This window comes from Cydia pomonella, chromosome 9 (genome assembly GCF_033807575.1).
Source record: "Cydia pomonella isolate Wapato2018A chromosome 9, ilCydPomo1, whole genome shotgun sequence".
Taxonomy (NCBI): Eukaryota; Metazoa; Arthropoda; class Insecta; order Lepidoptera; family Tortricidae; genus Cydia; species Cydia pomonella.
The window spans coordinates 9,359,758-9,385,259 of NC_084711.1; the positions used below are offsets into that span (position 1 = coordinate 9,359,758).

The following is a 25,502-nucleotide window of genomic DNA, read 5'->3' on the forward strand; positions in this document are numbered from 1 at the left end:
TCTGGAGCATTGTCGCAAGGTTGCCAGCCTAACGATCTTTTATAGAATAAATTTCGGAGAGTGTGCCGAGGAATTGCACAACCTTATTCCTCCGTCCCCATTTCACTATCGGACTACCAGACAATCGGCACTTCAGCATCGCTTCATGGTAGGTATTCCACAAATACGCACGAAGTGTTTCGCTTCAACATTCCTTATGCGAACTGCCAAGGAGTGGAATGCCCTGCCCGAGTCTGTGTTTCCGGTTGAGTATAATCTGAATCTCTTCAAGGCTAGAGTAAATAGGTATCTCATAGGTAAGCGTGCTCCACCGTAGACCGCATCATCACTTACCATCAAGTGTGATCGTGGTCAAACGCCTGCCTATCATAAAAAGAAAAAAAATATAGGGAACCTGCAGTATTTTTATATTTACTTACATTTTAAATAAGCCCACCTCAATTAGTCCATCAGTATATTATAACTTAAAAATAACCTCTCATCTGCTTCTGATATCTGTACGACAAATATAGTTGTCATATCGTTATCAGAAGCTCTGATTGGTGTTACAAAAATCGTTCCGTTTTACGTTACTTTATTCAACTATTATTCTAAAAATATAAAATGTATTAACATATTAATGTCCCAATGGTCTCTCTTTAGTACTTTTTAGCCTTTTAGTTACTTATGTATAAGTACTATCATGTTCGCATATTCCCTATTATGGCTAAATATTTCCTTGTATATTTTTTTACTAACTAATTCATTCTTTCAAAAAATTAAGGAGGGTTGTGTTGTGGATACTCAGACAACGATATTATATAATACACAAATACTTATAAACAGATTACTAGGTACTTGAATCGATTTGCTTTTCATATTGCTGGCCATTCTCTTATGTTTATGAAACACTACATGCATTTTTAATAAGGGTATATCACATACACAAGATATCTTATCTCTTCAAAGGACCTGTTTCGCTTCTCTTTTAAAAGGAATTAATGGGGCTTGCAGTTGGTAGGTACTTACCTAATGTCTAATAGAGGCCCATATTGTATAATACTCGCCGAGATCTTTTGCATAAATGCCCCTTTCTTGCACCGTGGTTTATTCCTGATAGGCAGCGAAGGACATTGAGCTGTACTGTGGCTTATTCCAAACTATCTGAAATTGTTTTTTTTTTATTTTGTAGTCTCAATATTCAGAACTGCTTACTCGTATTTTACCTTTACTCTCCGATTATTGCTATAGATCGTGTCATTCACGAAGACGCTTGCCTTGACTCTTAGAGCATAATAAATAATAAATAAATAAAATAATAATAAATAAGTAAAATGGGCCTCCTTTGCTCCCCATTTTACATATAAATAACTACCAAACTAACTACCAAGTGATGGTTTACTTTAAATCAGCATATTGTATATCAATATACCACACTATAATATTTCAAATAAATGATTTTAAACTTTCATTCGCTACCAATCACTAGGTACTACCTACGGTAAAAGTGATAGAATTGGTAGTTTTCAAGACATTCCAATTCCAGTACCTTAATACTAACTAGTCGGATTCATCCTAGTAAGAATGCGACTAATCTTCAAGGCTTATAGACTCCTAAAAATGGGATTTAATAAATAATAACTATTACTAAATAGACTCCCACTGCATTTCTCCTAGCCTCTAAGAAAAGCATGTTCACAATATTACGATTGATTGTTGCAGGTGGTTGACCGAGTGCGCAAGCGCACGGCGAGGGGGGATGCCGGTGCGCAAGGGGCTGCTGGCGCCCCAAAACACCTTCCTCGACACCATCGCCACGCGCTTCGATGGCACACGTAAGTTACCTTTCCTCGGGCCGGATTGTATAAATGGAATTGGAACTTACAAAATATGCAGTATTTGATTAAAATATTGACTATATTTTAATTTAATTATTATTTAACATGGGTGAAAGGCACCATTTCATCCCTTGGTTAACAACTAATCAGATTAATCTACTAATACACATCATCTTGAGAACCACCTTTTTGTTCGTCAGTTATAAATCCCAGTAAATATTCACGAACATAGTTGACTTCATAGGTAGCGCGACAGTCTGTGTTTGCAAAATAGAAAATACGTGCACTACAATTTTCTATTTTCTAAGCCCCGAGTTTAGCCACGGCTAGCGGTTGCCGGCACAATCTCGTAATGCCCCGGCGAGCAATAGCTGCGAACTGCTAGGCTTATTTACAAGGCTAACAGTCGACGTCAAAATAGGAAGACCAGTATAAATCGACTCTCAGATAACACTTCTTTGCGTTCAGAGATACTGTAGTGTACTGAGATGAGGCCTTAGCGACAATATTCCACTGACAAATTAGATGACAGAAGTTAAATGGTTAAAAAGCTAGGGTTCGAATACAAATGCTCAAGTTATATAATGGCTGACCGCCGTTAAGATAAACCATACACATTCCTCTTACCGAACCCTCTGTAGTAAACTTTTAGCGATTATAACTCAATTATCATGTAAGTAAGTACTGAATATTTCGCACATAGACAGGTTAGCCCCATCTGACAAGCAATTTATAAATAAACTTAGAGAAGATTTTCTTATCTCAAATTATTCGATTACTCGTTCCTCTAATATGACTACATTTTGATGTTCACAGTCGTACTAATTACGCGGAAAATTTGGTTGTAATAACAACTTTGTTTGCGCACTATGTACTAATTACAACACTTTTTTCTCCCTAATTAGTACGATTGTGAATTAGGGTATAGATTTATTAGTGGTCATCAGACTCATCAGCAAATGTATCGGTAGAAGGCTTCACACATAAGGTATTCAGCTCCTTGATCTATCATTAGTCATCACATCGTCGGATAGGTATGTATTTTTTTTTCACGTCAGCAGCTGGAACAAGGGTAATTTTCTGTTTAAAAACACTGAGCAAAATCGCATTTTGCTCACTGAGTGAAACAAAATAACATTCAAGTGACCTTTAAATTCGAATGTCATTTCAACGTGCGGGGCCTAATACAAGTTCGAAATATTTGGATTCTATTGTCATTGTCCCTTTCACGTCATTAGCAAAAAGAAACAGACAAAAATATGTGCATACGTAATTCAACGGTATATTGACGGTTTATATAAGACCCCTGAAATAAGTCGGACCGCATCGTTCCAAAACACCCTACGAGTCCTCAATCGTAAAAATTTATTAATGAAATAAAAGTTTAAAATTTAATAAAAACACCATATTTTACGTATTTTATTATATAATCAAAACGCAAAGTAAATAATTCTACTTTTAACGATCTCTACTATAGTTGACAAATAGTTGTATTCACAAGTCGGACCGTAACTTACAAAGTTTTTTTTTTACAAAAAAAAGTTGTCAATTGAACTGTCAATTGATATCCGTTACATAAAGTAGTTCCGTTTTATTTTATTGAAATTTCTTTCGTTTTGTTTTATTGCGGTAATTAAACTTAATTGTTAGAATACCTTAAGAAAAAATGAATGAAATAGTGAGGAAGACGGATTAAATTTTTTCAGGTTGTATTTTTACCTTTCAAATACGTTCACACTGCTGTCGTGAAATTTTTTGTGTACCTACTACACGAGATCAAAGTTATTTACATCTCGTGCGCTTTTATCACTCGCTACGCTCGTGAATCTATTATAGAATCTTTCGCCACTTATTGTATAGCCTCAAATAAGCACTCGAAGAAATATCAAACTTTGCTCTCTAGTTGTACAAATAACTATTGCCTTCGTGTTTCGGTACAAATAGACTTTTGAATTACATATTTTAAACATAGTTTTCATTTAGAACATTCTAAAAAAAGGAAAATAAATGTTGAAGACATGGAAAAGGAGATAATGTTATAATTCTGAACAAGCTGCTGTTTGCGAATAACGTAACTGATGGGAGTATATCGCCGCGAAGTATCCAATTCAATGCACATGTACTCCTTTCAATCTCCGTTCCGTAAACGTAAATAAAAACGAAGGGAAAGCGCTAGCGGAGATTCTCATACGAATATAACAAAAACGGTTTTTGCAGGATTTCTGTCTGCTATATATATACAATATATATATATATATATATTTATTTATTTATTTATTTAGAAACCAAACAGTCATATCAAAATTGCAATACAAAAGATGTACCACAACAAAAGGAAAATACAACAAAAAGACCTGGAGGTTCATAATTATAAATTATGTTAACTGAAATAAATATATATCTAGTGCATATTTATATCAGTTAGAAAAACAACTGATATCTGTACTTATGTACTAAAACAACTAACGTTTAACTATATTTTTAGACTAGCTAGCCAACGAATTTTGTACAGTCAGCGTCAAATACTTTATAGCAGTCAAAGTGACCAAATAGTTCGGTACACCATACTAAATATATGGTGTACCGAACTATTTGACTACTTTGGTTGCTACAAAGTATTTGACGCTGACTGTACAGTGTAAAGGTGGCTACTTCGAATAGATGTTTATTATACTCTTAGTAACTAGGAACTCGTCTGAAAAAGGTATGCCTGGAATAGTTTTTGACCGAGAAACTAATATGAAACAGTGATCGAGGGCATAAAGGGTGATGCGGACAACTAAAAGTAGATTAGGACAATTAATAATATTTTTTAGAATTTTAAAGAAAAACATAGTGTCTAAGTAAACCCTACCGTTAAGAAGAGAAGGTACACCAATATGTTTCGCCGCCAACGTTGAATTTACAAAATAAGTACCAGTTCTAATAATTTACCGATTTTAAGAAAATGTTTTGAATATATTGATTTAATAATAAAAACAAATAGAAACAACTTAGATATTTTATTTTAACTTTATGAGTGACAAGGTTAGTCAGGTCAGGACACATGCGCTCATAAGGGCAACTACTAATACTTATAAATGTTACAGTATAAACCCGTTTTTCCTAGTTAAATTAAAACTAGTTTTCCGCATCGCCTCAGTGGAAACGCGTAGTTGTCGCAAAGTGTCTTGGGAAAGTTGCCTCTGAAGACTCACTTGCTTCTACTGACCTTATTTGTAAAAAAAAAAGATACCGTACCCTAATATGGAATCAAGTTAGATTAGCAAATCTTAATCTCGTAAGAGATTGCGTGGTATTTGGTTTGTCATAGTACCATGATAGGTCAGAGTTCCCATTTTGCTGACTGTACAATGCCCGTAGGCGTTACACATTTGGGAAATGTTGGAGACAAACCGGCACGTATGCCACGTCTCATGGAATAAAACAGTTTGGCTTGCCGGGACTGTAATCTTGTTTACAACAGGTACCAACTAGATATTCCTAGGGGACTCCTACAAATGTTGGTTTGTAACTTTGTGGTAAAGTGATATTCTTGCTTTTTTTTAACTGAGTGATTAAACTAGAACTAACTATTGTATACTGGTTTACTAGTTAGTAAGTTAGTAGTACCTAGTTAGGTATAAAGTTTACATTCGGATTATGACTGCAGCAGCGTTAATTTAGTAGTGTCGTTGTAGTGTTGCTGCAGCGTTGACGTGAACGATGTCATTATCAATTTCCTTGATCAAATTAAAGACAACAACACAACTTATGCAATCAAAGCTGCTAAGAACGAATTAAACAGTTCATTGGTATTAGAAAATCTATATATATAAACGTGAAAGACCTGACTGACTGACTTAAATCAACGCACAGCCCGAACCGCTGGGACTAGAAAGTCCAAATTTGGCAAGTAGGTTCCTTATAAGGTTTAGGGGTCCACTAAGAAAGGATTTTTAAAATTCATCCCCTAAAGAGGTGAAATGGGGGTCCAAAGTTTGTATGGGGAAACAAGATTGGGTCGACTATTTTATTCCATTTCACAGGAGTATTCCTAAAGATGAATGAGTAAAGACGTGTTTCAGGTTTTTTGAAAATTCAACCTCCAAGAGGGGGAAAAGTCCCCAATAAGGTTGATATGTCAAAATATCAATATGGGTATTGTTTTCATGGTTTTTTGAGACGCTAATTACAGAAATGGCATCAAAATTAAAATATAACGTAGCCGAAGTGAACAATCATCCCCCTAGTGGGAGTGCAATGGGGTTGAAATCTCAAAATATCAATATGGGTATCGTTTCCATGGTTTTGGGGACGCTAATTATAAAAATGGGATCAAAATTAAAATGTAACGTAGCCGACGTGAACCATGGCCCTTGGTGGGGAATGCTAATTACGAAGATAGCATAGATTTCGAAATTGAACGGTTGTAACATGCACGCTGATTTACAGCCAGACGTGATCCAGACTTTTGAGAATGCAATCCCTTAAAGTAAATTTTTTGAGCTACAAAATTAAAAATGTATGAATAGATTATAAGATTACCAATATCTTATTGAAATATTATGTTAATGTGATATTTGTAGAATCTGGTTACGCCTATTTTAAGGGGCCACAGTACTGGCAGTAGACGGATGGAACCCTGTCAAATTTGTATTTGTGTAGCAACGGTTCTATGAATTGTTTGTTTACTTTTATGTATGTCAATCGGTCAATAACAGTTCTCATGTAAACACTGAATAAATTTCTAGTATACACTTTCTTAGTTTAACTGTGCTATAGATCTCTGCTAAATAGTGATAGGTTTCTTCCCCATATATCTTCTAATAATATTATAAGGCTAATTCAAAAGCCGAAACTACAAACGCTAGAAAGTTGAAATTTACACACTAGGTTGCATTTATAAAGTGTACAAGAGTTAAGAAGTAATTTTGACAAATTCGACCCCTAAGGGGGTTAAAAAGGGGATGAAAGTATGTATGGGGCTCAGGTTTTATTTTAAGCTAGAAACTTGATAGTTTGTAAAAAGGTATTTTATTTAAAAAGAAACAAATTTCATTCTCTAAGCTGGTGAAAAGGGGTTGAAAGATTGTATGGAGATCAAATATTTTTTTGAGTCCGGGATTTGAAAGTTTGAACGTAGGCATATTATTAAAATACAAGAAAATTAATTTCAGCGTTTTTAAAAATTCATCCCCTAAAGGGGTTAAAAAGGGGTTGAAAGTTTGAATCCATTACCAATGCTTTGAAACTTATAAAGGCATAATAGCCGATTGCAAGTAAAAGTTATTTCAACGTTCTTGGAAATTCAACCCCTAAGGGGGTTAAAAAGAGGATAGAAGTTTATATGTGGCACGGGTTTTCTTTTAAGCTAGGCTTTTAAAATGGCGTTCATTGAAAGTATTAATCCCCCAAATTGGTGAAAAAGGGTTTAAAGTTTGCAATAGATTGGAATAGTGGACTTGAAAATCTTCTTAAGAGATTATATCGAGGACAATTTTTTCACTTTTAATGTTGTGTCAGACAAATCTCATGCGTTGTATAATTATTAACAAGTAAATTAACATTCCCTACTGCTACCTTTTGCTGCATAATGTTCTATGCTCTAGTGTATAACCACCAACATAGAAATCCACGCGTACGAAGTCGCGGACAACAGCTAGTTAAGTACATATTTAGCTAACTTAGAACTAATCTTATATTTTAAAGATTATATGAATATATATACTGTCGCCCCCTGAATGATCCGAATGGAACCTTTACATAGTTAAAACGGTTAAAAGCAACCGGAAGGTGATAATAGGTAATGCGATGCTACACATTCAAACAAATGTGCTACATTTCTCTCAAGGGTTTGTTATTTGTTTAATTGCTTTAAATAAAATGTAAGTTTTTTTACTAAATCGCTCCGTAAAAATAAGCTAATGCAATTGCATTTATGTAAAAATATACAGTATTATTCTCAATATGTCTAGTGCAGGTTATTAATCATAAGTCATAATTTACTTCCCTTAACCTATTTGAAATGTATATTTTATCAGAAAACTTCCATTTAAATATTGTATTTGCTTGCTATAAATACTTTTGTATTTGCTTTTGCAAAAATCTGTAGATAAATTCTTCAGCTAACGAAAAGTGGCAAAGCATTCAACGTAACGTCGATAACAATTATCGAATAAAACGCCTTTTTTCAGAAATTGTAATTTTAATAATGTTGGGTTTCGCTCGCAATAAAGTTCACTCGAGTTCGTGGCTCCGCAAGTCAACGCGGTTGTGACCTACTGCTGCTTTAATTATTTTTTATCACGTCACGTCGATTCGTTTGTTTTTCTGCTTACTCTTACCAGAGAGAATTGAGTTTAGAGGTATATTTTCAAAGTAAATTTTGAAGTCATCTAAATGTACTGCCATCTTTCGACACAGGGCTAAAACTCTTAGAATGACTATGACAATTTAACCCATGTTCGGTCACATTTGTATTTTCATATGTGTTAAATATCAAACGGAGTCGCCATCTACTCAAGTATAGGCCAAAGCTATATCGCCATCTATTCGAGCATTTCGAGCATACATTTTTCTTGATTTTTTCTTAGCCTTTATTTATCTTATACGGAGTTATATATATTATCTTTGCTCGTACCCAAGACGACGGGGTTTATTTGCCGTTGACAGGGACAAAGGAAACTTAAACCAATTGTGACGCTGACAAAAATACAACCGAGATCATTTTAATGTCGCTAATTAGCATAATAAGGCACCTTACTCTTGTTTTATTTCATTCAATTTGGAGTGCTTAAAGACAATGTCATTATATTTTTTTATTTACTTATACTAAATAATTTTGACTGTAGAGGTGTAAATAAAGCAAAAAAAAAATGAGAATCTAGTATGTTATGTGGTACCTAACTGAATTGTCAATATTCAACTTTTTATACCTAGAGTTAGTAGAGTTACTGTTAAGAAGAAAGAGGACGACCGCCCCGAAACCGCCTTTCCATACCAACGTAGTCCCCATTTTCCTCTCTGGATATTAACATTATTGAAAACATTTGTACACAATTTGATGTGTTTTAATCATAGCTATGCCCAACCGTTTGTTTTTTTCTGATCTTTTCAATATTATAAGAGTTAGGAGCAAATTTTTATTGTATGAAACCTGTTTTTCGCTCCTAACTTTTATAATAATTAAAAAAAACGAAAAAATCAAACGGCCGGGCATAGCTATGACTAAAATACATAAAATTCTGTAAAAATATTTTCCTTAATGTCAATATCCAGGGAAGAAAATGAGGACTACGTTTGTATGGAGAATCGATTGTCCTCTTTCCTCTTAAGCATTTAGTTACACCTAGCCGAAAATTAGCCAATTTTTGAGTGAAATCAATCATAATGGTGTCTATGCAACAATGGTGCTTGATATGATAAAACTTTCAAACTTTGGATTGCGATTGGATTGATGAAATATGTACCTAGTCAGTTAGAATTTATGACCAAAACATACAATACCCATACAACTATTGCAAATTCTCTTCAACTATGAAGAATATCGGCAAATTCTCTTATTTTATTTCCTTATTTCTTGTAAACATTTCCATAAAAATGTCAAGAACTTTTCGAACTTTTTTGAAATCTCTACGCAATCTGCGCATCTGAAACTGTCAAATAAATCCAGCATTAACTGCCACGTTCATTAGGGAGCAAAAAATAGCTTACTCGAATAAGTACAATCGATATACCTACCTACTTACCTACTAGTGGAAGACTACTTATGTCGATTTCGTTACAGTATTGGACATCAATTTGGAGTTATTTGTACAAGGTAGCTTGTTAGTGGAATGTTTTCTTTCTCTTGAAGAATTCAGTTCAGTTTAATATACTAAACAGCAATTGGCTATGAAATAAAAGTAATGTAAGGAAATTTCGGATATTAGGATTTTACAATAAAACTACAAAGGTGCACGTTAAAGTAATGTACCTACTACAATAATAAAAAATCGGCCAAGTGCGAGTCGGATTCGCAAAGGAAGGGTTCCGTACTAAAAACGGTACCCATCCAAGAACTGACCCCGCCCGACTTTGCTTAACTTCAGTGATTGGATGAGAACCTCGAGATTGGAAAGAAATATTTATTTTATTCTGTTTATAGTATTTGTTGTTATAGCGGCAACAGAAATGCATAATCTGTAGAAATTTCAACTGGCTGACTATCACAGTTCATGAGATACAGGCTGGTGACAGACGGACGGACGGACGGACGGACAGCGGAGTCTCAGTATTTGGGTCCCGTTTGACCCTTTGGTTACGGAACCCTAAAAATGATTAATATTTAGACAAACTTGTACAAAAAATATGATCGCGCATCTGGAACGGTTTCTAGCATCCGGTATTTATTGAATCATAAATTGTAACATGTAAAACCATACTGTTACAACAATTCATGCCTATAATAACAACAAATACTATTTATACTAGAAACTAAGTACCTATATTATTATGTGCCATTCATACTTCCCTTTGGCCATATATTCTGTTCGGATACCAGTCGCGCTATCAACTAAGTACATTACTTCGACTGTAGAAAGGGTCATCGTAAGCCCACCAAAGTGATCCGGCAAAATCACCAGTATCACCACTCATTTTATTTTAATATGTACCTAGATAATACGATTTTCTAGAACAAGTTAATTATTAATTTCAATTAATCGATAACCGCCAGCAAAAGGACAAATAAATTGATACATATCAACTAATACATCAGAAAAATAACAAACATTTAAAAAACGTTTTATTCCTTTAGCGATTTTGGTTGAGTAACCAGTAACTTTTTAGTCTTTCGGCAACTAGTTGCGAAACAGCACAGGTTAATTTTAAAAAAATAATAAAAAAGCGGCCAAGTGCGAGTCGCACTCGCCCATGAAGGGTTCCGTACCATTTATGACGTATGAAAAAAAACTACTTACTAGATTTCGTTCAAACCAATTTTCGGTGGAAGTTTGCATGGTAATGTATATCATATATTTTTTTTAGATTTTTCATTCTGTTATTTTAGAAGTTACGGGGGGGGGACACACATTTTACCACTTTGGAAGTGTCTCTCGCACAAACTATTCAGCTTAGAAAAAAAATATATTAGAAACCTCAATATCATTTTTAAAGACATATCCATAGATACCCCACACGTATGGGTTTGATGAAAAAAGATTTTTCGAGTTTCAGTTCTAAGTATGGGGAACCCCCAAAATTTATTGTTTTTTTTTCTATTTTTGTGTAAACATCCTAATGCGGTTCATAGAATACATCTACTTACCAAGTTTGAACAGCTCTTATAGTTTCGGAAAAAAGTGGCGGTGACATAATCGGACAGACAGACGGACATGACGAATCTATAAGGGTTCCGTTTTTTGCCATTTGGCTACGGAACCCTAAAAAGAAACTGAAAGGATAATACTTGTATAACAAGAATGGGACTCTCCCCTTCGGCAACTGGCTAAGTAACGAGATTATTCTATACTTTTTAGTAACTTGTTGCCAAACTCACTTGGCATTGTGGCCGGAGTGAAAATGAAGCGTTTTTTAAGGATTTTTCGGTTATCCATTCGTAAGAGCAGCAAATTCTGAACAAAACTGTATAAGTACTCAACTCCTTTTAGCCATTTTGTCACTTATCTTAATTGAACTTACAGTCGACGATATATTTTGTACATACATACATACATACGTACGTGACTTACACTTTTTTATGTTTTAGAGCGAATATGGCGTGTTGCCGTGTAGGTACGTGCATAAACGTACGTAACATACCTACATATTTGGCAAATGTCGATTCTAACGTTTGCTTTCTGCCGTAACTTCAGTTATCGGATAACAATAGGTGACTTTGATAAATGGATGCAAGCGTCCATAGCTGAAGCGCACGGAGTTGATGTCCATTAATACTGTGAAAATCTGTGCAAGCATTCAAATTGCAAGCAAATTTAACGAGACAGAATATAAATGTAAGATCATTTCCTTTCTTTTTATATCAAGCGAACTTTAGCAACTATAGTACATTGTGTATTAAGGGCGGGTAACAAGAATTTACGAACAAGTGTTAATTTTAATTAAGAGAAAAGAGGACGGCCGATTCTCCATACAGACGTTGTCTCCATTTTCCTCCCTGGATATTGATATTATGGAAAACATTTTTACATAATTTGATGTTTATTAATCATAGCTATAACCATAGCGTTTGACTTTGTTAGATTTTTTGATTATTGTAAAAATTAGGAGCTAAAAACATATTTCATACAAATTTTAAATGCTCTTAACTCTTATAATAATTAAAAATTCCAAAAAATCAAACGTAGGGGCATAGGTATGGTTGATATAGAACAAATTGTGTCATAATATTTTCAATAATGTTAATATCCAGAGAGGAAAATGAGGACTACGTTTGTTTGAAAAGGCGATTTTGCGCCTCCATTTTCGTCTTAACACCATTTCGTAATTCTTGTACCGCCCGTGGCACATGCAATATTTTTCATCACACTTGTGAGGAGAAAACTAAATTTTAAGCGAAATAATTCTTAAATACGGTAATTTAAGATACGTCAATAATTTCCGGATATCCGGTCAATAAAGATACGGATTACCGATTGGATATGTCAGTGTCAAAAGTGACGTTTTTGTTTGAAGAAACGTCACTTTTGATACTGACATATCTAATCTATATCGTATCTTTAGCAAATGTTTGACGTATCTTAAAGTTCGAATCAGGAACACGTAATACAAAATATTTGATCAAATGCATAGGTATTAGGCAGGTACAGCAAATAAAATATACGCCATTAGACAAGTCATAAAAAATACCATACTTACCTAAATAGTTCCGCTTTTTATATTCTTTCTTATGAACGATGTAGAGTTCAAGAACGAAAATCTGGCCAAATTGATTTAATTATTATACCATGTTGCATGGCTACTTTGTGAATGTATCATTGTGTGTTTAAGTTGCAGTACCCTTACAGGGTTCATAGCTGATCAGAATTCTTGTGTATCACCTTAATATGTACCTATGAAGGCAATGCCAATAAATTACTGAATACTGATGAGTCCATACAAATTTGTAGGTCCATGTACTTATATGAATGTATGGTCGCTTTACTGAAAATTAACTAGCTGTTACGTGGAATACGTGGCTCGTTAGTGAACAAAAACGCAGTTACTATAGAACTAGTGCTTTTGAATACAACTTTTAATAAAGAAGAGTAGTCATCCCGCAATTTCAGATAACTCCACGGCTAAATTAGCTCCGTTGTTGCACGTTCCCTACGGATTTTTCATAAATTGGCATTGTCACATATGACAATGGGCTTTGTTAAGTATTATTCTCTTGGTTTTTCTGTAGTACCTACATCGGAATCGGATCTAGAATCGAATCACAGGGTGAATCACCTCAGTCTACTATACAAATTTAAACATTCATGTGTACCCCTAGTGTAAATTTAATTTGTAGCGAAACGTGACGTACGCGTTTGCGTTAAGTCTCATTTTGTATGGGATTTTGAGTTTCCAAAACGTCCCGCTTGGCGCGCTGTTTTTAAATCCCATATAAAATGAGACTTCACGCAAACGCGTCACGTCACGCTATCGAATCAATTTACACTAGGGGTTCTGTAGCTAAATTTCCCAATTTTGTGAGACGTCACAAAAGTTATAACTTATAACATTCATTTTCATTAGTCTACTTTTAATACAAATCACTTAGGTATGTAGTCATACACTTTATTTGACTGAATCATAATAAGTAATTAAGGAAAATACAAGTGGTTTGACGACCGGTCTAGCCTAGTGGGTGGTGACCCGCTATGATGCCGGGCGTCCTGGGTTCGAATACTTCGAATCCCGGTAAGGGCATATATTTGTTTGATGAGCACAAATATCATAGGTGTTTTCTATGTATTTAAGTATTTGTATATTATATATATCGTTGTCTGAGTACCCACAACACAAGCTTTCTTAAGCTTAAGGTGGGACTTAGTCAATCTGTGTAAGAATGTCGTATATAATATTTATTTATTTGCTTAGTCAATTCGTGTAAGAATGTCCCTATAACATTTATTTATTTAAATTTATTTTTATTATTACTGCAGCGATTTTCGTAATAACTACGAGTATATCGAATATTGAAAGTAATAGGTACCTATACATAACGCAGCATACCTACAATTGACATAACGTTTAAAAGTATTAGAATTGCTTATTATACAAATCTGCCGTCGTACCATTCGAATACTTACTCAATTTTGAACCTTGCTCTTAGACAATAAAATTCACAATTCATCTAAATTTCAAATGTGTGGTTATAATAATATATTTGTATAGTTTCAATATGCACGTAGATCCCACAATACCCACACACTGCCCCTATCCTATCTATTCAAACAAGTTAACTATATATATCTATCGAGAATTATACGCCGGTCGGATATGGTAGACCTCTCCTTATGTGTTTTATAGACATAATAGGTAGTTTACATAACACATCGGTATGTGAAATACAAACACTAAAAGTTAATATTGTTATTCAGGTTTATTTTGTTTCTTTAGACAACCTAGTCTAAAAGTTAATTTCAAGTACTCGAATACATAATTAAACAGTTTCTTGTTAGTACAAACTTTATTTGAATGTTGTTGTTACGAGTACAATCTCATATCGGACTTAAGAGGGAAGAATAGCTTTGCGATCCTAACGAAATAACGGTACTTTTTCTATGAAATTCCATTTCGTGAGAAAACGTTTTCCACTAACTAAATCTTAAAACATCACTTTGATTTTGATGTCGATCACTTACTGCATAGTATATTCTAGGTTTATAAGTTCCGTTATTTCCAAAAAAAAATTTTTTTTATTGCAAATTGCAATAAAATGGAATACGGTAAGTATAAACCTAGTTTTTCATTGTATTTTGCTTCACATTAAATTGCCACCGAGATTTGTTGAAAGCTTGCAATGTCTGAGATGAATTTATTCTTCTGAATTAAACTTTATATCTTGCATCATTGAGATAAGGTTCTAATGACGCGCATGATCTTATTGAAGTTTGATTGCACATTATATTCAGCGAATTGGCGCCGGCGTCATTAACTCGCTCGTTATTTCTGGCCGCGTTTTCTCATTGCTTGCGCGAGCGCATACAAGATCAGATTTAGGTAAAACCAGTGTAAAGTGATCTTGAAACCTGTGAAAACTATAGATACTCATGGGGCTCACATATAAGGGTGCGTTTGAGCTATCGAGTTCGGTTAGCAATTGGAATGCCACTGTGCCAGGGTCGGTCGGCGCAATGACCGATTACGTCAGCAAAATTAGCCACAGATTCGCCAATGTGCACAATATTGCAGCACGGACATATATTTAAACAGACAGACAACAGAATTTGTATGAACACCTAACGTGTCAACCTAAGCGAATCGGGGGTGAAAAAAAAACATGTAATGGTATTAACTATTACTTAGATATCAATCAAAATTCGGATCGAGGGAAATACCTACATGAATAGACATAGAAAAAGTAGGTACTTTAGATTATCTGTCATATACATCACATAAATCCATTCTTTAGCAAGTGTTAAAAACGCAATAATTTCTTTTCCACCAGCTCGTAAAGGAACCTACTCTTTATTCATCAAAAACTGATGAGAAAGTTACATTTTATCCAAAATCAAAGAGAATAGGATAGTCTGACGGGTCTAAAGTACTCAAGCGCTTTATGCAAATACGAGTAGTAGACTCCGGTTGTAGCAAAAACCTATGGAAACTTAGCAAAAGACAACTCCAAATTATTATATGGATGCTTACTGGCCATTAAGGGGTCAAAGGAGTCTTGGCCCTTACTTTAAGACACCTAATGTGTGAATATCACACCCTCGTCAGACAAAGAGTGAAGGACTTCGGAGCAGGCTGCCTAGAAGCAAAGGAATTCAATACGCAACCTATGAGCTCCATCATCCGGAACATACAGATGGTCATACTCGTAAAAACTCTTGAGTAGTTGATGGATTATTCTTAAGGGGGTAATTGCACAAAAGATCCCTATAGGTCGTCGAAGTGTACCAACCTATCCGCAAGAGCTCCCTAAATTATAAAATAATATACATTTTATCCAGAAGAGTGACAAAGTCATTTAGTAGTAGTAAAACACTTTATTGTACAAAAATGAAAATAAAACAAGAAAAAAAAGCGGCCAAGTGCGAGTCGGACTCGCCCATGAAGGGTTCCGTACCATTTATGACGTATTAAAAAAAACTACTTACTAGATCTCGTTCAAACCAATTTTCGGTGGAAGTTTGCATGGTAATGTATATCATATATTTTTTTTAGATTTTTCATTTTGTTATTTTAGAAGTTACAGGGGGGGGGGGGGGGGGGACACACATGTTTTCACTTTGGATGTGTCTCTCGCGCAAACTATTCAGTTTAGAAAAAAAATATATTAATAACCTAAATATCATTTTTGAAGACCTATCCATAGATACCCCACACGTATGGGTTTGATGAAAAAAAAAAAATTTTTTTAATTTTATGACGTATTAAAAAAAAATACTTACTAGATCTCGTTCAAACCAATTTTCGGTGGAAGTTTGTATGGTAATGTATATCATATATTTTTTTTAGATTTTTTATTCTGTTATTTTAGAAGTTACAGGGGGGGGACACAATTTTTTTCACTTTGGAAGTGTTTCTCGCGCAAACTATTCATCTTAGAAAAAAATGATATTAGAAACCTCAATATCATTTTTAAAGACCTATCCATAGATACCCCACACGTATGGGTTTGATGAAAAAAGATTTTTTGAGTTTCAGTTCTAAGTATGGGGAACCCCCAAAATTTATTGTTTTTTTTTCTATTTTTGTGTAAAAATCCTAATGCGGTTCATAGAATACATCTACTTACCAAGTTTGAACAGTATAGCTCTTATAGTTTCGGAAAAAAGTGGCGGTGACATAATCGGACAGACAGACGGACATGACGAATCTATAATACAAATACAAAATACAAAATTTCTTTATTAACAAGGTAGAGTTGATTAGAGGTAGGGTTGACAAAAGTAGGTAATTATAAATTTTATATACATTGCGGTTAGATTAACAGTAGCCCTCACACTAGGTCAAGCCTGTGTCGTGAGGACTTTGGTGAGACAGTAACAGCAAAACGAATTAACAACTAGTTGGTGCTATATAATACATGAGAAATTAAAAGATTACAAACTATGAGGTGATCAACTAAAATAATTAAAATAAGTTACATGCAGATAAAGACTATAAAAAGGAGAATGAGTGGATGCAGAACATTACTTAATATTAATAATGATGAGTAATACTACTGTTTGTGCGTGTGTGTATGTGCATGTGCGTGTGCGTGTGTGTGTGTATGTGTGTGTGTGTGTGTGTGTGTGTGTGTGTGTCTGAGTGTATTTTACTGCAAAGGTTTCAATACCTCTTCAGTTTCCCTGTAAGAGAGAGAGGCTAACCACCTTCGGACAACAATTTGAAATTCCTTGAGTGTCATGTTTTGCACGTTGAATAGTTTAGCTATGTGATTGTACACATATGGGTGGAGGAATTGAGGGAAGCGACGTGCATAAGGCGTTTCCGTTCTGTTCCGGTGTTATAAGGGTTCCGTTTTTTGCCATTTGGCTACGGAACCCTAAAAACACTCATCATTAGTACGCAAAAGCAGTAGTAATAGTAGTAGGTGAACTTAATCATGACAACATAATAAACAACAATATAATAACATCGATTAACTTAATCATCATTGGTCATTGAATGCCAATTTTGAGTTGTTCATATATGTAGCTGGTGGAATTCACTTTTAAGAGATGACTTTTATATTATAAATATTTAATTGCGTTTATTTGGAATGTTGTCGCTCAGATGTTGTGAACATGTTTGTGTTTACTCGGTAGCAAAGTTCTTAACCTCGTCTTTGAAACCCTCGTGATGCTCATGATTCCACTTTTAGAACCACTCGCTACTCACTACGCTCGTGATTCAGTTTTGGATTATTTCCCTCGCACGAGGGATTAAACAACTACGTTCCCCCTTGTAAAACAAATAACGATTCTATTATTTTCATTTCCGATAAAACCCGAGAAATACCGAATTCCACACCGAATGAATACGTATTATACTCGTACCTACCTACCTTTTACCAGATGTAATTTGCTTCAACTTTGAAGGTGACATTCGGATGGCAACTGCAGCTACATTACTGTTGCGGCAGTACTGCTGCGGCCTCGATGAAGGGGCCTTCCTCTGTCACTGCCAATATAACCAGCTAGTTGCGACCAATCGCGCGCGTGATGCGAACTCATCAACCAATCTCGTTAAACTGCACGATTGCATTGGTTCGAATTCGTGTGCGTGACACCACTGTGCTGGCTCCATTCTTATTGCCCGTAAGACCCGTCCTTAGATATATGTCTGGGAATGAACGTTCTTATCGCGGTAGTACCTAATGCGGCTGCAAAAGGCACTAATTTTATCAACGATATTGACGGTAATGCTGTTGCCATCCGAACATCACCTTTAGATAAAATATCTTCTGTAAGTATACCTTGTAACATAGTTATACTCAAATCATATTAAAATGTTCTAATTAGTTACCAATTGGAAGAGCGAGACTTTCTGACACAGGTTCTATATACCTACTAGAAGGTCTCAACCCCTTGTATTATTGTATCATTTTATATTGAATGAAATAAATTATTATAAAAAATTATTATTAAATTATTATACCTATTTTGTTGCGTTTGATTGATCTACGCAGAGGTATTATGTCTGTGTGTTGCAGTCATGACCGCACTAAAGTTATTTCGAACTAGCGTGTGCCCGCGACGTTGTCGATATTTATATCGTTATTAAATTCCTCTTCCGTTCGGCTTTATGTTCAATCGGTAGCCGAAATTTTATGGCACATAATGTTCACCGAAATTAACTTCGATTCATTTCAACACGAGCTTATTACGAGGAAAATTTTACTCGGTTTAATAATCTCCCGGCCATACGGTGGCTTGTGAAATATAACGACGACACGAAGCAAACTTTCGGAAGTGTGCTGTTTTGGAATGGTTAATATCACACGACCTACACATATGGCTAAGTTCGAAGAAAGAGCCGAGAAAACCTATAACGCCTATAACAGTTTCGAGCCCTTATTTCGATTTACGTAACGTTTCTCCTTTAGGTACCCGGATACAAACCCCTCTGCTCTAAATGTTGACTTAGATTTGGAAATTGATGTATTATATTTGTGTTAGACAATGTCTGAAATATCTCTATCTATACTATTATCTTCTTGACATATTTTTTATACAATTGTATGCATAAATTAATGTGAATATGAACATCAAAATAGTTTCAGTTATAAATTAGTTTGAATGACGACAGTTTTTTCTCAGCCATTTTTTTTACACATATGTTATGATTATATATGGGCCAAAATACTTTTTGATGCCTAAAAACTGGTCCCTCCGAAAGAATAATTAATTTTATGGGATATCAATACAAAATTGCGCAAAAAGTATACTTATATCGAAATATAACATTATTTTCTAACGCAGAAAACAAGATTCGACCGGGAAAATATGTTATTTTTCCTAAAATTACGGTAACAACGTTGTAATTTTTGGTAACGCAGTCGTTCTTAGTACAAAATATTGCTGTCCTTGAGCACTGTGTCAAGATGTACTTAGCTATTTCTCCCAATATTTCCTAGGTGGCGTTGAATCTTAAATGTCCCTATGAAAATGTAACCTTTGAACCTAATGCAACGCTAATAGATATTTTTTACATTAAATATTTCATGGAATAAAAAATTATTTAGTCTGTGTCCCCAACAAAGAACAAAATCGTAACTACCTTGCGTTGCTATATGAAAATAAACCTTAAAGTGAGTGTGTTACATTTTATTTGACTTCATTTCGTTCGACTTATTGTAACTATTAGAACGAATGATAGCAACTGCGCGGGGGGGAGACCGCTAGCCGGATCAGCGCGTCACAGTCGTTGAGAGAGGTTCGTGTATTTATTGCGTGGCCGCTGAGTTACCGCTGTCGAAAGGTACGTACTGACGATATTTTACATTATTGTTATTTTAATACGCAGTTAGTCATGCTTTGTTTCTGTCAGTGTTAGAATATTTGCATTTTGTTATTCTTTTTAGTGAATATTTACAACGCAGTCAAATATTTACAACTGCGTAACTGCTACACTGCGTTACTAGAAAAAAGTAACGCAGTTGTTGTAAAGGTAACGCAGTTGCGTTTTTTATTATTTTTAATGTTAGAAATATGTTATTAAGACCGAAATGCAAAAATACTCTTTCTTTCTTCACAGAAAGAAGCTTCTGCACTAAATGGCGTCAACGAACGCAGAAAAGCAACGTCGTTATAGGCTTAAATTAAAGTTGGACCCTATAAAAAATGCTGAAGCCAAAAAAAAAACATCTTGAAAGGTACCACGCAAATAAAAAACTTGTAAAAGATATGACAGAGCGTGAACACAGAAATATCAAGCGTAAATGGAAGACTGCGAACAAGAAACGACGAGAACGTCAAAAGTGTGCTCAACAAATTATGAACATTACACCGGCGTCCAGCCCACGGTCAGGAACTCCAGTTTCACCGAGATCTAGAGGCCGAAGACAAATACGAAGAGATCGCTCTGCAGTTTACAGAAAAAATCTGAAAATTCAGGAAGAACTCGAAAAGATGAAACGGCTGTGCGATAAATACAAAAAGAGATAGCAACGAGCTAAAACCACAATCAAAGACACGAAAAAAATAAATAAGCTTAACCAAAACAAGTATTCAACGATATCTAATGCAATTAAAGACCATTGCAAAAGTTTGAAGTCAGTGAGAGAGAAGAAAGCCTTAAAACGAATTTTCCAAGGAGAAGGCATAGCCAAGTCTAAAATGAAGATTAGTATTATACGCGAGACTTTGGGCATTGATCAGATGAAAGTGATGAAACGACAGAATAACCCTTTAGGGAAAAAGCTTCTGGTTGATAATATTAAAAGCTTTTTTGACCGTGATGATGTTTCTAGAGCTACGGCGGGTAAACGGGAAACTGTCACCTTTAAAAAAATAAAAATGCAGAAGCGCCATTTACTGGACACGATGAAAGGCCTATTTCGTTCATTCAAAAAAGAAAACCCAAAACTGAGATGTTCTTATTCATATTTCATAAAAAATAGGCCTTTTTACGTAAAACCGCCTTCAGTTGCTGGGAGAGAGACTTCCCTATGCGCAGTATATTATAGATGCTCTTCACAAAACAAGAGTCCTTGCCACCTCAGACATGAACGAACTTATCGCTAGCACAGTATGCTCGACATATAACAAAGCTTGTATGACTGGCAATTGTAAAAATTGTAAGACAAAAGAAATACTTTTTAGGGAAACAACAGGTAATCTCGGATTAGTGAAATGGGCTCATTGGATAAGGAAATCGGAAATGATTGAAAAATCAGGCAAAAAAGTAAAAGTTACTAAAAACGTAAAGGAAATAGCTGAAGGAACAGTTGAAGAATTGATAGGAAACTTAAAACAGACTTTGATACAATTAAAGAAACATGTTTACAACATTAAAATACAGTACAAGAGTTATCGAAATGCTATAGATAATTTGAATAATAACGAAGTCGTTCTGCATGTCGACTTTAGCGAAAACTATAACTGTAAGCATTTTGAAGAGGTGCAGTCCCACTATTTTGGCGGATCAAGAAAGCAAGTAACTTTACATACGGGAGTTATGTACACAAAACCTGAAGGACATGACAAGCCAACTGTATCATTTATCATTATAACAGATCTCTATAGAAAGTACTAAGTATAGTATGTAAGAAAATACTACTGTGTTACTAAGCTTACTACTGCGTTACTTTTGTGTCCCTTTGATTAATGTAGTAATTTCAGTAATACATGGACTTCTAGTGATCTTAAATGCCTGAACCTCGTACGTACGTATTATTGATCAAAAGTGGAAGGTTATGCCATTAGGTGGTATTCAATATAAGTTGTTTTTTGTTATTAATAGGAAAGTTTAAGTTTTAAAATGACACTTTGCTAACACAGTAATCTTAATTATTAAGAATACTCCATGAAACTGATTATTTTTGTGATTTAACTTACTAAGAACTAAATGTAAGCGTTACAGTTTAAAACTGACATATTGAAAAGTCTGATTGTGCAATTTTAATAAAAAAAGTTAATTTTGTAAAAAAGTAACGCTGTTGTTTAATTTCTTGACACCTTGATATATTAGTTGCCAGAAATATAATAAACTCATTAAAACTATCGCTGCAGAGGTATGTATATTATAAATCGAACTATAACTAATCTATATTTACCTAAAAAAACAAAGAAATTTAATATTTTATTTTTATTTTTTATCGAAATTTGTATGCTCGGATTAGGCATTAAAAAGTATTTTGGCCCATATACGATAAACACAATTTGTCATACTGAACTACGTCGCGATTATTATTTTTTCGCTTCCGTCACGTCGTCCTCTTTTGAAAAATTGCAATTTTTCTAACTCGTCCCTGTTTGTAAACAACCATCAGTGTTTATTTTAGCTTACAAATCGGTCCTTAGCAGGGATAAGTCGGATTTGAACGAATCGCGAACGATAAAATGACATGCGGGCGAAAAAGGCTGTTCATATTATTAAACATAAGCATACATACCAATATGGAAAATTCGTTTTTGTTTCGGGTTGTAACTAAATATAGAAATTCAGTTCCTGGAAAATTCATTAAGACTTCCGTATTATATTTTGCGGTCCAATTGGCGTCTATACAAATTATATAAAATATGTTATGCCGCAGAGCTACTACTCATATAAAAAAAAGTTTTTGGAAAAAAAATCATGTTTGGTTCAAGCTTTTATCGCTGACTGTACTTTTCTTTCCACAGGCAACTAATACTCATCGACCCAATTCTAAAAACCCCAAACACAATTAGGTTGCGTTGTTTTATCACAGAGTTCCTATGTCCACCTCTTGTCTCCGTCATCAGATCAGCTCGATGGTACCATAATATTGCATTGTCACCCGACTTACATATGTATGCAAATTTTCAGCTCAATCGGAAACCGGGAAGTGGATCAAATTTAACTTGCAAGATTTGATTACAAACAGACAACGGTCAGGTGAAAGTAAATAACAGCTTGTAATGAGAACGATTTTGATCGAACCATTTAAAAATACCTCCTTAGGCATTGTAATATTTCAATGTCGTTGAAAGATTTAGCGAAATATTATGTCAATAATTCGGCCGTCATTCCAAATAATCAAATTTTTTCCAGTTTCTAATATTTGTTATTAGATTTTATGTTATACTGTATATTGTTATACGATCGGCCGCCGACATGTATAACTTATACATGTCGGCGGCCGATCATAAGTTCAAGCAGATCGTAATGTTCCTGTGTAATGTTTTGACAGTAGACACGTTAAACCAATAGTTAGTAGGATAGATTCGTTATGTTGCTTCAGATGCTCGAAGGGCAAAGTGTCCAGAAATAGGAGAACTCAGGGAACGAAACAGAGTTTCAAGATTTGCCTAGGAATTTTACGATCTGTTTTATCTTACGATTTGCCGCTGACATATCTACATATTTTTATTTATTTATATACTCACCAAGTTTATTTTCTCTAGTTATTAGTAATATAGATAGAAGTACATCAAATAAAAATAATATTTGGCTCATGTTGCTTTTATTTCAATTTTTAATTTCTGCTTATTTATCTTATTTTGTTTTTGGGTCCTCTGACTGAAGGATAAATACATGGTTAGAAAGATGGACAGGAAAGGCTTAGCTGTGGGGATTACATCCCTTCAAAAATTTAAATTGTCAGAAAAACGTAAGAAATACCAAACCTGTGGGTACAAACACTACGAGTATTTTAATCTTACGTACAATAACTTCCATACTCGTACCTATGAATTACTCATCATCCTTATATAAGAGGAATGTGTAAAACATATGATTCCCTTTATAGCTTTAAATTAAAGTTCCTGATGTGCAGGATGCAGGCGCAGGGCTCGGCGTAAGAGTGCCACGAAGGATTGTGGTTTATGTCGTCGGAAATAAAATCATATCCTTGCTCAACAAAATAGTAGTTTTAATTTACCACAAATTACACTACATTTCGTATTCGTCAAAGCACGATGTACATTGATTAAAATGTCACATATTTAAATATATTAAAATATATAATTGGGAGTGACTTCATGAAGAGCCATATATCGAACAGGGGGGAGATCAAAGACAAACCGGATAGGTTTTTATAGAGCGGTATCATAAAGAAGAAACATAAGTGTTGCCTGTTTATATTGATAGACAATACATGTAAAGGGTATACTACACGATTTCTAACACTCCTCCTTGCACTTTACATGCCAAATAAAAACTCTATAAGTATGGCTCTACATAAAGCATACTTATAATTAATTACATGCTGCAAGCTTAGTCTAGTAAAAAAAACATAGACATAAATATCGTGATAAGGCATGCAGCTATAATTATGTAACACAGGAATGAATATCACATTAAAAAAATCACAAGTAGAGAAGTATAGCTATTAACATTTCAAAGGTTTAACATTAAGTCCTTGAATAAATTTACAATGTTTTTCAGCACATAAAGCTTTTGTTAAAACATCTGCTACCATTTTGTCAGTCTGCAAGTACCTTACATTTAAGTGTCCTTTTTGAATCAGGTCTTTAATAAAATGATATCTTAGGTCTATATGCTTTGTTCTTTTGTGGGAGTGCTCTTTTATTAACAGTAATTTTTGAGCACTTTGGCTATCATTATAAATGACTGTGTCAAAAGTTTTATCGATAATTTCTGACAAGAAATTTCGTACAAAACATATGTCCTTACAACAATCTCCAAGAGCTACATATTCCGATTCGCAACTTGAAAGAGAAGTACATTGTTGCTTTCTTGCCTCCCAGTTAATTACATTAGATCCTAACTTAATCACAAAGCCAGTATAGGACTTGCGGTCTGAAAGGTCATTGGCCCAATCTGCGTCAGCGTATGCAGTAAGATTAAAAGTATTGCTCTTTGTGAAACAAAGGCCATAATTAATAGTACCTTTTAGGTAACGAAGCACACGCTTTGCCATGCGCCAATGATTTTCATCAAAACATGTGTTAAACATACTAAGTTGGCTACATGCAAAAGATATGTCAGGTCTAGTACAGACTGATAAATACATTAGACTTCCTAATAACTGTCTGTACTGATAGACTTCATCATCTAAACATGTCTTATTTGATTTCTGTAATTTACAATTAACTGGTAAAGGTGTAGAAACAGATTTACAATCTGACATATTATACTTTAATAATAAACGCTTTATGTACTCAGTTTGGTCTAAAGTTGTGATGCCATTTTCTCTACAAACATTCATTCCAAGACAATTATTTAATTTGCCCAAATGTCGGACTTCAAAATTCGTTTGTAAAAGTTGTAAAATATTATTAATACAATTATTGTGAAATATATAAAAATCATCAACATACAATGCAATAATAATATATTCAGTCTTTGTTTTCTTTGTATAAATACATGGCTCACATTTGCTCTGAGTAAAATTATTTTGTGCTAAGAAATCATGTATTTTGATATTCCACA

At 34.4% G+C, this 25,502-nt stretch overlaps 1 protein-coding gene across 2 annotated transcripts in view; it reads left to right on the forward strand.

Moving 5' to 3' along the window:
* Positions 1-1,625: 1,625 nt before the first annotated feature.
* Positions 1,626-25,502, forward strand: part of LOC133521295 (potassium voltage-gated channel subfamily H member 8-like) — a 70,817-nt gene continuing 46,940 nt past the window's right edge. The window contains exon 1 of one of the 2 annotated variants that reach the window (XM_061856175.1): positions 1,626-1,814. In XM_061856175.1, coding sequence (XP_061712159.1) covers positions 1,739-1,814 — 76 coding nt within the window. In that variant the 5' untranslated portion in view covers positions 1,626-1,738. The remainder of the gene's footprint in view (positions 1,815-25,502) is intronic. The other variant, XM_061856174.1, reaches the window with a different exon arrangement.